General features: G+C 38.6%; 1 protein-coding gene across 1 annotated transcript in view; it reads right to left on the bottom strand.

Annotated features, from left to right (window-relative positions):
- Smc6 (structural maintenance of chromosomes 6) overlaps positions 1 to 16,664 on the bottom strand; it is a 52,920-nt gene extending 36,256 nt beyond the window's left edge. The window contains exons 1-8 of the mRNA XM_032907479.1: positions 16,492 to 16,664; positions 10,717 to 10,859; positions 8,477 to 8,594; positions 6,053 to 6,158; positions 4,128 to 4,264; positions 3,446 to 3,507; positions 1,299 to 1,379; positions 372 to 473 (exon numbers count right to left, since the gene is read on the bottom strand). Of these exons, the coding sequence (XP_032763370.1) occupies positions 372 to 473; positions 1,299 to 1,379; positions 3,446 to 3,507; positions 4,128 to 4,264; positions 6,053 to 6,158; positions 8,477 to 8,594; positions 10,717 to 10,854 (744 nt within the window). The 5' untranslated portion in view covers positions 10,855 to 10,859; positions 16,492 to 16,664. The remainder of the gene's footprint in view (positions 1 to 371; positions 474 to 1,298; positions 1,380 to 3,445; positions 3,508 to 4,127; positions 4,265 to 6,052; positions 6,159 to 8,476; positions 8,595 to 10,716; positions 10,860 to 16,491) is intronic.
- Positions 16,665 to 17,366: the final 702 nt, after the last annotated feature.

The following is a 17,366-nucleotide window of genomic DNA, read 5'->3' as shown; positions in this document are numbered from 1 at the left end:
TAACATCAGCTTGTGGTTTGTACCCAATGTAATGTATTTATACATTTCAATCTATTTATAGTAAGAATCAGGGATGCCTTGCACAACCAATTAGTTATACATGAAGGGATATGATACAATATACTCTATCTTCTAGTTTAGTCTAAAAGGGGAACTAAGACATATACACACCCATTATTACAAAACAAAAATGAAGATATAAAATGCCTTAGTTGTAAAAATTAAATGTCATATACTTCAGTATGCTATAAAAAATGCCATTCATTAAATGAAGGCACAGATATATAAATAGGAATATAATTTTATGACACTTTTACCTTAAGCAATCTAGGAACGAACTCATCTCAAAAAGCTTTACAGTATTTACACACCTCTTCTCCCTGATTTATTTGCTCCTTTGTTCTTTCTTTCGTTTCCATAATATATGAATAATCTTCCTTCATCTGTTCCAGTTGGGTTGCTTTCATGAAGAACTATATCAACAAAAACAAAAATACAATTAGGATTTTGTAGGCTTATAGTGTAAAAGCAAAGAGAAAATTTGGCCCTCAAAACTCCCAAAACAGTTACACAAAAGGCATTAAATATGTAAGCACATACACATAAACCACCAAGAACAAATCTTTTAAAGTTTTAAATGGTTTAAAGTGTGTTAAGAGGTTATTATGTATGGGCCAATTGTCCATTTCAATGTATTTCCTTAAATATTATTTGAAAAAATAATAATGTATTATTTTAGAACAAAAATTCAAATTTAGGGACTAGAGAGATGGCTCAGCAGTTAAGAGCACTGACTGCCCTTCCAAGGGTCCTGAGTTCAATTCCCAGCAACCACATGGTGGCCCACAACCATCTGTAGTGGAATCCGATGCTCTCTTGTGGTGTATCTGAGGACAGCTACAGTGTACGTATATATATATAAGTTTAAAAAAAAAAAGATAAGCATAGTTCTTTATTTTTTTAAATTTGAGGGTTTTTTTAAAGGTTTTATTTATTTATTTGAGTACATTGTAGCTGTTTTCAGACACACCAGAAGAGGGCATCTGATTCCATTACAGAAGGTTGTGAGCCACCATGTGGTTGCTGGGAATTGAACTCAGGACCTCTGGAAGAGCAGTCAGTGCTCTTAACCACTGAGCCATCTCTCCAATCCCATACTTACATCTTACTTGGCAATTTAAATGTATTTTTACATTATTATTTTAAGTGGGAAAAAATCTCAATGCCCATTATATGAGCAAGTTTATATGTATGTGAAAGCACGACCTTAGGTTTATACTTAGTTTACAGTCTCTTACTTTGTATTTGTCTCCCTCATTTTTGGATTGTAAGAATTGCTTGCTCATCTCTTGTGTTAAAACGGAAACTGGATTATCCACCTGAAACAAATATTTTAATAAAGATATTAAAAAATATTCATTTTAATGCTTTAAACCAAACCAAATGATCAATCAAGAAAACTAAGCTGTAATCAAAGCATTAGTAATAATATAGCATTAAGACTAATACAAAAAACAGTTACACATTTTTAACACAGTAGTATTTCAAAACTGAACAATACCAAAAGATATTGCAGTCATATTCAGTATTCTACCACAGAACTTGTAAGCTCGAGAAGCCTCTTACCTGCTTTCTTAGATTTTTCAGGGGTCAGTGAAATGGTTTAGTGGCTAAAACATTTGCTATGTATGCAAATGAACTACAATTCAGACCCTCGGATGTAAAAAGTCAATCAGGAAGCAGCCAACTTTAACCCTAGCATTTGGGGAACAGAGACAAAGGCTCTCCAGGGTGAGCCTGCTAGGTAGACTAGCAGGAGGAGCTGGTAAGCTTCAGGTTCAATGACAAACACTGACTCAGTACAGTTGCAAGCAACTGAGGAGGACACCCAGTGTCAACTTTGGCCCTCCACAGAGAGCACTCACACACTTACGTTCATGCATACCACCCACACCCATTCCGTACACACACACCCACACCTGTACACACACTCACAAAGGGAAAAATAGGCTTCCCTTTCATACAGGTTACCATTCAATGTAACCGGCATCAAAGGACACATATGTAAATACTTAGCATGTGAGGTAGCCCTCCCGCATTCCTATCCGCCCCCCCGCCCCCCCCCCGGTATAGCCTTGGGCAACTTGGTGAGCTTTTACATTACACAAAAAAGTTCAACCCAGTTATCTGTGATCAGAACACTGATGGCAACTACTGTTTTTCTCACATCAGTGCTTTAAGATTTCTCAGGTCTTTAGAATTTTTTGAGGATAATAGAAAAACAAAAACAGTGGAAAACATATTATTTAACATTTGGAGCACAAGTCATTTTAAATAAGCCATAGCTTAAACAAAATTATGATTGACTACTAAAATATATAAAATAAACTTTCATTATTACCATTAAAAATGACAACTGTTGATTTTTAAGGTAAACCAGTGTTTTTAAAACACAGTACCTTTTAAGTAAAATTCTGGTGCTTTTTATTGCTTTTAAAAATGCTTACAGTTTAGTGTCGTGACGCTCATATTTAACTCCAGCACTTTGTGCTCGGCTTTTTTTTTTTTTTTTTTTTTTTTTTCTCTTTTGGGAGCTGAGGACCGAACCCAGGGCCTTGCGCTTGCTAGGCAAGCACTCTACCACTGAGCTAAATCCCCAACCCCAACTCCAGCACTTGGAAGAAGAGGCAGAAATAGGAGGATCTCAGCCTGATCTACATATCAAGTTCTGGGACAGCCAAAGTTACATATTCAGTCCTTATTTCAAAAAACAAAGGAAGGAAAAGAGGGAGAGCACAAGAAAAATGTTTTCCAATGCTTTCTTAGATCTTAATTTGAATTCTTGGGGGGGGGGTGTTTGCTTGTGTTTGGAGACAAGGTTTCTCTGTGTAACTCTGCCTGTGCTGGAACTCACTTTGTAGACCAGGCTAGCCTCGAATGCAGAGATCCATCTGCCTGCCTCTTCCCAAGTGCTGGAAGTAAAGGTGTGTACCACTATTGCCTGACTACGTGACCTTGAAAATAAGACCCAGTGTTACTGTCAAACACCTTGCCACCAACCCTGGATCAACAGCACTACCATAGGTCACGCCTCTTGAGTAGGTAGGAATTTTATGGCATAATTAAAATAAATTTTAACAAGATATTCTTGACTACACCTTGCCACCAACCCTGGATCAGCAGCACTACCATAGGTCACGCCTCTTGAGTAGGTAGGAATTTTATGGCATAATTAAAATAAATTTTAACAAGATATTCTTGACTATGCTAACAAAAACAATGCACTAAAAATATGAGTTGAATTAGCCAAATTTAAGGGGGTTCACTAAAAATAAAGTACATATTCTTTATCAGTTTACTCATGAAGCCATCTTATTTACTTATAAACATGCCAAATAAGATGATAGCTTCATTAATTAATCTGAAAAACAAATTTAGCAATTACCTGGATGTTAAAATGGTCAAGAATTGCGATCAGCTCTTCCTTCCTTGTAGAAACCACAGTGCCTGGTTATAAAAACACAAAGACCAGTCTCCTTGTAAAATGCAGGGAAAATACACAATTATCTACAAAATGCAAATACTGAGCACCTTTTGTCACGCCAATTTTACAAACAAAAAAATGCAGTAAATATATGTAGTATTAGAGTGACACATAAGTCCCTGTCCAAATAGAGAGGAAGGAAAAAGCCCACAGGCAGTCATGGTGCATATTTCTTCCCTAGGTTCCCAGCCTATACCTTCTTCCATAACTAACTTCCCCTCCTCCTTTGTGCCCTTTCCTACTTTCTGCTAGCTCTAAGCCGTAGACATCAAGGGGAAAAAAGGAAATCAATAGTTGAAAACAAAACGACACAGCTTACTTCACAAATTAGTTTTGTTAAACATGGTACTGACTTTATGCCCTATAGCAGCAACTACATATAATATATACACATACTTACGTGTGTGTGTGTGTGTGTGTGTGTGTGTGTGTGTGTGTGTGTGTGTGTGTGTGTGACTATTTTTACAACCAAGCAGGTTACAAAACAAGACCCCACAAGACTAGGAGGATACTGTAGGGACAATCACAAGAAGTCTCTGAACTATTTACTAACGTTTTGTAAGAAATAAGAAAACCAACAAACCTTTTTCACTTTTTAGTTTGTAAGATCGACTTCCATCCACGCTAATGTGTTGTTGCACAACTATGGAGTCACCATACACGTTTGCCCTGAAGGCATCATCTCCTCTGTTCCTTAATGTTATTGAGATATCTGCTGAGCTGAAACAACGAGGTTAACCAAATTACAGGATGGTACAATGCAAATACATTAGATTACCAAAACTTTTAAGTTCCCTAAGTAATCCGCCTAATGCTTCTGAAGATTAGCAAGGGTCTTAGTCTATCATTTTGTGTGTCTCTCTGTCAGAAACATTCTATACCTGACAGAAAAATAAAGTTGAGAACAATCATCAAAAATTGACTATGATGTGCAAATCAGCTTTGCACCGATATGGCTATGAGCCTATGGTCAGAGTGGAACTTGGAGGTCTGAATGAAAATGGCCCCCACCAGCTCGTGTTAGAACAGCTGGTACACATCAGCTTTGCTGTATACTCCCCCCCACTCCTCTCCTAGCAAGATATTAGCCACCTATCGGTCTACATCCCCAGTTCCAAAACTTGTGTAGAATATACATAAGGCTGTATGGAATAGTCATGTTCTCTTTTAAAATTCAAGTTCAGGAAAATAAGCCTGTACACATCAGTTAAGAAGTTTATGCATTAATGTGAATTATATAGTTTCCTTAGGGACATCTTAGTGACCCTTGGTCAACACTGGGGAAGCTGGGTGACAAATACAGCAGAAATACTGCATTATCTCTACAACACTTCTGCAAATCTAAAATAACTTCGAAATAATTTTTCTTAATTCAAATTTCAACATGACCAAGTCAAAAAATGATGGTTCGTTAGTTACAGCTTTGAGGTCTCAACAGAGAAACCCATATGGTGCAGAACACTGGTGAGACAATGAAGTCTGAAGAAAAAAGCAGGTGCACACAACAGAAGATTTAGGGAAGCGAACCTGACTGACAGGAAGAGTCATATACGCCAGTCACTGACTGAATCAGAGAGACAAGAGACAAAACCCCCTTTCTACACACATACCCAACCGAAAAACTAGTAAATGTTCACACACATAAACTCAGTGGCCAAGACAAGACAAAGAATAAGAAAGGAAACATAAACTCCACAGACGAAAGTCACATACTCAGTTACCATAAGAAGAGAATGAACATGACAGAACAAGACAGAACCAACCAAGAAAAGGGACTGGGGAGGTGGGAGAGGAGACTCAAAGAAGGAAGATCACACACAAATACAGCCAGACAGAAAGAAAATTAAGTCTGAAATAACATTTCATATTAAATTAATGGCCCCAAGTCTTTCACTTTGTAAACCTAGCCTCTCACTTCTCAGGTCCTGATCTACCTTCCTAGATAACTCACCGATCCTTTGTAATAAAGCAGTGGTCCTCAACCTGCCTAACGCTGTGACTCTTTAAGGCAGTTTCTCAGGTTTTAGTAATCCCCGACCATAAAATTATTTTCACTGCTATTTGCTGCTGAGATTTCTTCCATAAAAATAACAAATTTAAGTGGGTAATGCGTAGTATCAAGTAATCAAGCTATCTATCTGCTTAGAAGAAAAACAGGAAGCAGAAGGCCATGCTGGGAACAAGGGCAGGACAAAGGACTAACATACCAAATCCCTCCTGTGGATATACCACTGTGCAGGGTTCTAAAGCCTGCTCACTAGAGAATAAAAGCATCTACCTTAATATGAGGGTTTGTGCCTAGTCTTATTGCAACCTGACATACCATGTTTGGTTGATATTCCTGATACCTGCCCTTTTCTGAAGGAAAAATGGAGGAGGAGGAGTAGACCTGGGAAAGAGGGTATATGAGGAAGAGGGACTAGGTGGAAAGAGGGAGGAGAAACTTCTATAGGGAAGGAATTAAAAAAACAAAACAAAACAACCCTCAAACAGGAACCACTCACTCACTTCTGTCCAGCTTTCACAAAACCTTTTAAAGAGGATCCTCTGTTAGTAGCAACTGCTTTTCCACCAAGACCAACTATGAGTGCAGTGAGCACAGCACTCTTCCCACCTAAAAAAGCACATAACGAAAACTTCAGAGACAGAAAATGTTGACTTTATAACTATTTAAAAAAATCTGAGAATTTGTCTCAAACTCAAGTTCAAAGTTACAAATTCAATTATAATTTTCTTCCAGTGGTAAAGTGGCAAACTAAGGAAAGTTATGCATTAAGAACTACCTCACTACCACCAGTAGGAAAAACTCATACATTTCAGATACCAGATCTTTACACACAATATGAGAGGAGGAAAAGTGGTCAATGCTTTTCAACCTGAAACTCAATCTATATCATCAACTACATCAAACTACTAAATAAAACTACTAATTACACTTACATATGTAATGAATTTACATAATTTCCTATTACATTAATTTAATTGTGGCTACTACTTTCATGATAAATTTTGGGTACAATACTTAAAAATAGCTCTCAGGTATTAGACTCCACATGGGAAGGAACATTGTCTCCTTCCTCATATGATGCATTCTCAGAATCAACACATATACTCATTAAACACATTAGAGAAAAAACACTTTAAAAATCACATATTTTTAATTTTTTGACAGTTTTAACTTAATATTTTAAATTTTAATTGAATATTTTAACCTCTAATTTGAATATTTTCTAGCTCTTTTACGTTTAACTGTTTTGAAGTACAGTTCTTTTTATTCTAAAAGGTATAAAACACCAAAACTCCACTTTGAAAATCTCTTTTTTAAAAAAATATTTATTTATTATATATATATATATCATACAGCATTCTGCCTGCATGTGTGCTTGCAGACCAGAAGAGGGCATCAGATCCCATTACAGATGGTTGTGAGCCACATTGTAGTTGCTGGGAATTGAACTCAGGACTTCTGGAAGAGCAGTCAGCGCTCTTAACCACTAAGCCATATCTCCACCCCTAAAAATCTCTTAATTAACAGGTAATAGTATTTTCTGAATTTCATCATCCACCAATCAATTAACAACTATGTGTTATCCTCTATAACATACTACCAAATTAGCCAATATAAATTAATGATTACCTTGATTTAGTATTTGGAATGTCTTTCAAGTTCTTAGTTATCTTTTCCTTACTTGCCAGGTATAATGCTTTAGTTAATTCTCCTTTATTAAGATTTATAAAAGAAATCATTAAAACTCTTATAAAGAAATCATGATCCTTTCTTTACTTAGTATACTTTGCAAGCGCTTTGTAATAAATATCCCTTTCTCTATTCACTCTCTCCTGCCCAATTCTCTTCCTTCATCACCAAATGGCAAAGGCAACAATAATACAGAAAGGAACTGTGTAGTTACACACACCTAATTTCATTGCCTAGTATGTAGCTGGTCTGTCACAACAATCTGGTCCATTTCTACTCATCACTCACAAATTTTTAACTGGCTACCCTCTGACATCTGAGTAAAACTCTAAAATCTTTATCAAGTCTTTCAGATGCTCAACAGTACAGCATAGAATACAATTCTCTTATGTCATATCCTGTCCTTTCCAACCATGTACCATATGATAAAACGACCTAAGGTTAAGCCTTCTTCTCCATATATATCTTCTATCCTCTGAACACTTGAGAATGAGCCATCTGTGACTAGAGCATCTCAACTTCTTGACAAATAAGTCTTAAAGAATCTTTAAGTTTCATTCAAGTACCAGCACAGATTCTCCTCATAAGAACTTCATTAATCACAACAGTGGAATTGTTATTTCCAAGTTTGGATTTATAAGGCATTTCATTTGCACCCTAGCGAGTGTTTACACCAGGTTGCTGTGGTGCATTTCTATTGAGGAGACAAGAGGGCTCCTTAGCCTAGTACTTTCAGGTGAGTCTGAACTACATAACTTAGATTCTATCTTAAGAAAATGGAAGGGGTGGGGGCAGGGAGGGCGGTAGAAGGAAGGAATAATGGCAGCAAGACAAAATGAGACAGTGTGGTTAGTGACTTAGAGCATGTGTTGCTCTCGGACAGGACCCAGGTTCAGTTCCCAACACCTACATGGAGCTCACAATCATCTGTAACTTCAGTTCCAAGGGATTTAACCTCTGAAGGCAATGCATCCTGAGGCTCACATACATGCATGGCAGGCAAACACTCATACACATTTAAAAAAATCTAAAAGACAACAAAAAATAGGAAATGTTTATATCTTAAATATCACACTTAAGATTAATTCAGTATTTTCTTAAACTGCAAATTGAATAAATCCTGGGAAGCCATAAAGGATAGACCTAAATATCTATTAGCATTAATAGTCAGCTACCTGAAAAAGCTCATGCACTGTCCTCACAACACAGAGTATAAAGAGGGCAAAGGCACTTACTTCCATTATTGCCAACCACAAAGTTGACATTAGAACCAAACTTAAAAGGTCCAAGCATTGAATGGCACATGAAATTTCTTAGCTGAATACTCTCAATTATTCCAACTTCTGCTGCAGTCTATTAACAATAAAGGAATTAAAAAAAAAATCAATCATTCTAATACACTCATTACTAATACCCAAGCATCTAACAGATCAGTAGTATTTATTAATGAAGTAATATCACATGTGCAATAGTAATTTTAATGACCAACATTAAATAAAGTGAGAATTTTCTTTAGGATAACACTAATTCTATAGTCTTTAAAAGATCTAGCAAATATATCACAAGCATTTTCATAACATTGGCAAAAATATCACTACTACTGGTCAAATACTTTTTGCTACAGAGTCTGTCCTTTGCACTGTAGAACGTTAAGCAGAATCCTACATCTCTTTTCTACACAATAGATGCTGGTAGCATGCATCTGTCTTCCAGTTGTGTAGGAACCAAAAAATATATTCAGTTGTTGTTCAATACTGTGGGAGGCAGAGAACAACACCTCCACTTCCCTGAGAAGTACTGGTGGAGTATAACTATAAAGTACAAAACTGTTTTTAGAATATTTCTGAAAGAGGACTACTATCTGGCCATGGTCTGAACATGGAATCCCATAATATGGCATTCCATTTCCATAACAGAATCTAAACAGTACTGTGCATATGCTTTTCTTTCTGGCATTCTGTTTCAGCCACTTACAAGAGCTGAATGAGCTCAAGTAATATAAAAAGAATGTGAGATTTCCAAGCCGGGAGGTGGGGGTAAAGGCCTTTGAACTTGGGAGGCAAAGGCAGGCAGAGCTATGAGTTTGAGGCCAGACTGTCTCAGAACAGACAAAGGATACACCTAGAAACCCTGTGTTTGTATCAAACAAAACAAAACAAAAAACAAAAGGTAGGATTCCCAAATTTGTAAAGCAGAAAAAAAACCTCCCATATTATAAGATGTCAGAATTAAGTTTATAAATGGTTTAATCAGTATGTGACTAGTAACACTCACCTGACTTCATAGATATTAAGTACCAGAATAAACAACCATATTTTGCTAGTCCTTATAATTTTAGAGGGTACTCTAATGTGATCAGCACTTTTTATGGGTTCTTTACAAAGTCTATCTCAATTGTAGCCATATATCTCATCAAAAAGGAGAAATATTTACATCACTGCATGATTAGAATATCAGGTATAATTCATGAATTTTTAAAAAATATTTTTACTTTAAGATAATTGCAGTCACATGCAATTATTAAGAAAACAGACCCTATGTACTCTCCACTCAGCTTCTACTAATGGTAAAATTTCAAGAAAGCATAGTATCTCGAGCAAGACACTTTCACGGACAATCTAGACAGACACACCATGTTTTCCTGCATGCGATCTCTCACGTTGTATGGGATCATAAGTATGATAACATCCCTTTCAACCCACCACAACCACTTGCCCACTTATCTGTTCTTTACTTCTCTGAAAGTTATTATGAGAATGCCGAATAAATAAGCATATGCAAAACATCACCTTTGGGGTTGCTCTTTTTCATTTGGCTCAATTGTCCACTGTGGCCTCTGTCAGGCTCTGACTTTCTGTCACTGCTAAGCAGTATTTCATGAAACAGATTACCATAGGATAGTCACCAAATCACATGTGGATTTATTTTTAATTTAACTGTCTGTAAATAAAGCTATTAAAAATATTCTATGCTTTGTACTAAGAGAAACAAACTTCTTCATAGTGGTAACAATTTACATTCCCATCAGCAATATATAAATGATTCACTTCTCTTCATTCTTGCCATCTAGTGATATCACCATTTCATACTTTATCATTTCGTTGAGTATATACTGCTATCTCAGATAAAAGTGTGAAGGACAATTACATGCTCTTACTCTTTTAAAACAGTTTATAGGGTCAAGCCAGTAATCACCGCTTCTATTCATGACATTGACAATTTATGTCTTTTCTTTTACCTTTGCTGGTCTTACTACAGGTTTGCCAATTTTATTTGAAGACAGTTATTTCTTCCATTATTTTCTTTAATTTTTGTAATTATTAACACAAACTTCCATATCAGATGCTATTTTTACCCAGCTCTCTAAAACTTCTACTGCTTCCTCCTAACTACAAATTATTTTAAAATGTGACATATAAAATGATCATGAAAAACAAATCAGTTGAAAAACATTATTTTGGAATTCTATACTTACCAAAGTGGAGGTTCCATTTGTGAAAGAAATTGTACATTCATCCTCATCTCCATCTTTATCAAAATCTTCCAGTTCTTCCTGTCTTGGTCTTTTAGCATTTTCAGGAGAGCAAAAATTTTCTTCCTTTCTTTTGGCCATCAGATCTGAACAAATGTTAATAGTAACAATAACAAAAGTCAAGGATAGCATATAAAGACTATTCAGTAAACAGTAAACAAAAGACATCACACAAACTTACTTAATTTAAGTACTATGCCTATTCATTCTTTTAAAAATAAAAGTATTTCACCTTACATGGAGTTAAGGAGTGGAAGTCAAAAAACTAAAAACAGTGAGGTACAGTTCCCCCTCCAGCCTCCAAAAAGAAACACAACCTAGATGCTGTTAGTCACTCCAGGCTTGAGTTAGACCGCGAATCTTCTTACAGGTAAAGTAATTTTATATTGTCTTAAAGGAACAAATTCATAGTTATTCATGGCTATAACTAAATTAGTAGGAGCCCAAATGAATATTTTTTTCCCAAATCCACTAAAGAGAAAAGTATTTTATTGGTGAAAGGCTGTCTTCTAGTTTCCCATTAACAAAGAAGACACATTCCTTCCTGAAATTATTACAACCATCCAACTTTTATAACAAAAAGTAATACTAATCAAACTTTTTTTCTGCCTTTTGAATTATTTCCCAAAGGCACATGTTTTGAAGCAGCAATGCTTCAACTAGTGGTTTCCCTTTTCCCTAGAAAATTCATCTTGATTGTCATAAACCAAATACTTAAATAATACAAGAGACTTCGAAGAGTTTTGGCTTGCATCTATCAATATTTTCTATAACAGAAATTAAAACCGAAAACTTCTGAAACAAAGAAACACAATTGCACATTCTATGTCAGGCAGATGTGGGCAGAATCCAGGGTGCACTCAGCAGTGTTTCATAAACCCCTGCACCAGGCTCTGCAAACTGTCAGGTAACAGGCACTGGCCTTGTTACAAGTTAGAGCAGTGCACACATGAGGACCATAAAATAATCTGTAGACTTGATGTTCAGAATGTAGTCCAAAGACCAGAAAACAGTATCTTATACCCTGGGAACATCGCAGATCTCAGGCTCCCTGTTAGAGCATGGGAATAATAGTCTAAGTAAGATTTCAGGTGATTCAAAAGCAGTTTCATACAATTTGAGAACCAGCAAATCACACTTCTTAAAGGACTTGAACTGTGTACCATTCTGAAATCAAGTATCTTTATAAAAGATATATTAGCAGTTGGTCACAGTGATAACACTTTAATCCCAGTGCTTGGGAAGGAGAAACAGGTGGATCCCTGAGCTGGAGTCCAGTCTGGTACACACAGTAGTTCCAAGACAGCCACATAGAAACATTGTCTAGGGCTGGAGAGATGGCTCAGCAGTTAAAAGCACTGACTGCTCTTCCAGAGGTCCTGAGTTCAATTCCCAGCAACCACATGGTGGCTCACAACCATCTGTAATGAGATCTGATGCCCTCTTCTGGTGTATCTGAAGACAGCAACAGTGTACTCATATAAATAAAATAAGTAAGTTTAAAAAAAAAAGAAAGTCTAAAAAAAACAAAAAGAAAAAAAAGAAATTAGTGTCTGAGGGATATGTAACCTAAACTAGTACTTTTCTAGGGAATATTACAATTAATCATAATTATTTATTGACATATTTCTTTGCAAGTAATTTAATATTTAACTTAAATCTCTTATAAAAGCCAAATCTTAAAAATCAAACATCTTTTACCTATTCCCCCCCCCCAAAATAATGAATAACAAGAATCAATGTATGTTAGTTTCAACTTGTGGCTAATTTAAATTCCCCAAATGCCACCGGGTCATTATTTCCCAGCAACAGGTTCTGTGTCCACTTGCTATTCCTTTATGAATTACTAAACAGAAACAATTCCTTTTTGGTTACCCAACATTAAATGCCTTTCAAGCATCATTTTTACTAATGACTAACAGATGATGATCTGACAGAAAGCAATCAGAAAAGGCCTGACTGACTTTAGTGCTTCATCATTAGAAAGCATTTTGGCAAGTAAAACTGGGGTGAGGGAGGTACACTACTAGACCAAGCATGATGAGTTTACAATGTACATGACAGTCTACACTACACAAAAGATACTACACTCAAACACTTCATATTGAGGCTGTTTTTTATTTGCTGGGGATAGCCTGGGATTTGCAGTCTTCTAGGTTTCCAAGGTAACTTGCATCTGAGAGACACTGAAGGATCCTCCCTTTTGAATAGGAATCACTTTGTGATTTAAAGATGACAGACTTTCAAGAAACATATACAAATGTCCTGAAAGTGAGATACGGGTTAAAAAAAAACATTGTAAGGCTGTTATTACTAACAAGATAAAAGACACAACAGATACAAAAGGGGAAAGGTTCCTCAGAGATCTTGTGTACACTGATAGAGCGATACAGTTTATTTACATATCTACAATTTTTTTTTTAAAAAATTGATGTTTTGGTTTGTGTGTTTGTTTAGCACAGGCCTAGCTATATAACCCAGGCTATCTTGGATCTTAAGTGCTGGGATTATAACAAATAAACACCAAATAATAGTATCATTTCTTCTCTTATATGAAGCAAAACTTCAAGGTAAGAATAGTGAGGAACATGCCAAAAAAAAAAAAAAAAAAAGTTAAAAAGAGAAATCAGTAACTAAGGGCTCAGTGAAGCATTTAAATACAGATGAAATTTTAATGAGATCCTCCTCTAAGTTTTAGCAGGATTATCAAATTTTGCCTCTTGCACTTTAATTACAATTCATATTTCCCATTAATGTCAAAGTAGAGACTAACAGTAGTGTCCAGCATAACAGAATTAGACTTATTTAATTCTATGACTATTAGAACTATTTTTAAATAAATGTAACTTCTGCAACTGAGGGAATACACTAAGAATGATGCCAAAGTAGACAGTTTTCTTTTTTTAAATGCTCAAGGAAACTACAACAGTTTTAGGAATGAAGGGGTGGAGGTGAAGCCCAACAGTCCAGAAGACTAGGTAAAGTCTAAGTGACTAGAATTCACACTGTTGAGTAACCATGCTTAGCTCTGCAATAAACTCTCCTGACTTAAGACATAAATCATGTCCTTATTTTACCAAGTGGAAAACTGGGGCTCAAATGTAAGACTTCAACTTCCATGGTGCCACCTTAGTAACTAGCTGCAGACACATGCTGGCAGAACAGATCCCAATTCAAGTATCTCAAACATAAGTCAAACCGCTCATGTCTAGGTTCCTCCTGGCATACACAACTGAGTTTAACCAACAATGTGTTCACATTCAGTGACTGACAATCTATTATCTTCTCGAATCCAGTTCCAAAAACTAGGAAAAGAATTCTACATTCTTTAAGTGTTCCTTTGGGCTTGCTTCAAAACTTCATTTTCTCATCTAATACTACCTACCATTATAAACAGATGGTATATCTGTCAAGAGAAAAGGGTAATACATGTTTTGTTTGCAAACACTTGAGTTTGAATGAAGTGTTCCAAGGATAGACCCTGAGACCGTAAAATATACACTTCAATAGGAATCAATCCACAAGTGGAGGAAAGAAAATTACAAAAAGTAGTTTGAACTTGGTGACCAAGAAAAGAATGCAGGGTGGAAAAAGACATAACTACTTTAACTTGTAAATTTAAAGACAGACAGACAGACACAGACAGACAGACAGACACAGACACAGACACAGACACAGACACACACACACACACACACACACACACACACACACGCACACGCAGTGTAACTGACCACACTGGACCCTCAGTTACCTGGACTTACTACTGTACGTATATAAAACAACTGTGACATTTAAGTATGGTAAATTGGCTAGAAAGATGGCTCAGAGGTAACAAGCACTGTTCTTCCCAGTAACTCAAGCTTGAATCTCAGCTATAACTCCAGCCCTAGATTATCTAACAGCTCCATGGGCATCAGGCATGCATATGGTACAGACGTACCTGCAGGCAAACCACCCATTCATAAAATAATAAAAATCTGAAGTACTTCAAATATAATGCATGTACTACTGCAGTAAATTTTTAAATTATCTATTATTCCTTGAAAGTAAGTCAACTACCTTTTAGGTAGGGGTCACTATAGATTGGATCCAAGATGCCTACATGTTAAAGTGGCAGTCTATCACTGAATAATACTCCTAGATTGCCTACTACATCTCAATTGATTTACCTAACAAAACAGTCAAGATTTAGGCAAGTTTTACATAAAATTCTACTCGTGGCACTTAGAAAAATTAACCTCTGTGGGGGAAAACTTGTTTTACACTAATACTCAACATGCTGTTTATACTAGCCTGTTGAGCTCAATACTGAATACTTCATACTGAATTAATCTTTCAGGAGTCCTGTGACTTAGAACCAAGAGGTAAAGAGGTAGCATTACTTTTCAATAAAGAAACACTACCTCTGTGAGGAACAAAAGCATGTTTTTAAGCAATTACAAGTAAGCTTTGTCTCTAAACTTTCTACACCCATTCAGACAATGATTTTTGTTTTGTTTTGTTTTTTTCTTTTTTGGACAATTTTATTCTGTAGCCTGAGCTAGCCTGGAATTCTGCAGTAGCCCAAACTGTCCACTATCTCACTCCAGCCACTACTGAGAACTGAGATTACAGGCCTGAGCCACCATCTCCAGGGCAGAAAAAAATAATTTTTCTTTGAGACAGGGCCTCATGTAACCCAAGCTGCCTTCGAACTTGCTACTTAGCAGAGTATCTTTTGATGCTCTAGCCTCCACCTCCTGTGTGATAGGATTACATGCCTGCTCCACCACCATATGTGGTTCTGGGGACTGACCTCAAGTCTACCAAGAGCACTACATTCCTCAACTCACACCCCCCCAACCCAAAAAAAGAATTTACACGGATTTTAAACATTAAAAAAAAATTAGTTTCACATACTAACTGGGTGTCTAAGGAGAAATTCTAATAGATTCCCCCCATCACCCACAACTCCACTGCTGCTGGCCACTGCATATACTATTATACATTTAAAAAGACTACATCAGCCTTCCTAAGAGTCAGGGGATAGGGGCTTTTCTAACTTTGAACAGAAATCTCAGAACAGCTTGCCTTTAAAATGCAAACTTAGTCTTCTTTCTAATCATTAACTATTAACTGCACTAAGGGCTCATATAACTTGTTTTCGGGCTTTTAAATGTCAAAAAGCTGCTCTTTCTAGGAATCAGTAGCCTTACTTAAGCCCTATTCTCCTAAGCTCCTTTCTCTATCCTCAGGTTCTGTTTTCTAGAGTTGCCAATTGCGATTCCCCCTCCAATTCCCCTGTAATGAAGAGCAAGAAATGCCACCCAAACCATTCAAACATGATTTACTCTAGTCTGGTTCATCCGAGTGGTCTTTCGGGGAAACTGGATTTAACGGCAAATTCAGATTTCAGCGGCATTTCCAGCCCCCCCACACACGGTGCCTGCGCGTGGAATACCCAGCTCCGACGCCGGCCTCAGCCCGGGCCCGACCTCTGCGGCTGCCCGCCAACGCCCGGGCCGCCTGGGGACGCGCGAGGGCGGGCCGGCGCCCACGGCCAAGTTTCCCGCGGCGGAGAGCTGCGTCTCCTCCGAGGGCGCGAAGGTCCTCCCGGCCCGCGCCCAGGCCCGACCCTGAGCACCCGCAGCCCGCAGCTTCCAGGAGGGCCGAAGGCTGCTCGCCCAGGCATGGGGCTCCGGGCATGGAGAGAGGAAGCACGCGCCCTCACTCTACCTCCAACAAGTCGCGGTCACCCCGGGAAAGCTAGTCGGCACGGCTGTCACGACACGAAGGCCACCCTAGGGGCGTCGGACCTCGGCCACCGCTCGGCCGCCAAGCAGGGCACACCCGCCCGAATGCAGGCGGGAGCCCTGCAGACAGGCGCCCGCCGCGGGACGGTCCGCGCCTGCGCCCCGCCCCTCCCCGCCCCCGGACTCCGCCCGCGCCTGCGCGCTCCCGGGCTTTCGCGCCGCTCTAGTCGACCAGAGGGAACCGGAAGTGCGCTCAGCGGGCGGGAGCGTGGGGAAGCGAGGAGGCACGCGCCCCTCTGCGGCGGATCTAGACGGCTGGGGAGGCGGGTGGGAAGATCTCCAGGCGCCTTGGCAACAGCTCTACGCATGCGTCCGCAGGGCCGACTGCAAGAAGGGAAAAATGAACCGCCGAGGGCAGGGCGAGGCGGGTCTGGAAGGAAAGCGAGCGGTTTCCCGGAAGGGGCGGGACTAATGGCGATGGCGCTGGATTCGAATTGCTGCCGGGAGCTTAGTGCTTGGGAGTGCTGTGAGAGGCTTCCCCGCCCTTTGGTCTTGTTTGTTTGTTTGTTTTAACTTTGGTTTGAGGGAATTCGGGAACTTAGGGGCAGCGATAGTTATTAGACTCCTGGCCAGATTGGTACATGACAGAAGTGTTCCTTCACAGCCTCGAAGAGGGGGTGTCTGGGTAAGTCCCGCGGGACAGGCTGAAGGCGGCCGCCTGGCCCTTCTACCGGCTTCTAGAACACTGGCGGGAGGGCGAGCTCGTCTCCACAGCCTCCCTAAAGGGTCCCCAGGGCCCTTCTCCGAGGACACTCACTCGTTCAGGCCCATCTGGGCGACCTTCCCCGATGCCCACTC

This window comes from Rattus rattus, chromosome 7, assembly GCF_011064425.1.
Source record: "Rattus rattus isolate New Zealand chromosome 7, Rrattus_CSIRO_v1, whole genome shotgun sequence".
NCBI classification, from domain to species: Eukaryota; Metazoa; Chordata; class Mammalia; order Rodentia; family Muridae; genus Rattus; species Rattus rattus.
Note: the sequence above shows the minus strand (reverse complement) of the source record. Positions and strands in the feature narration are given on the sequence as shown.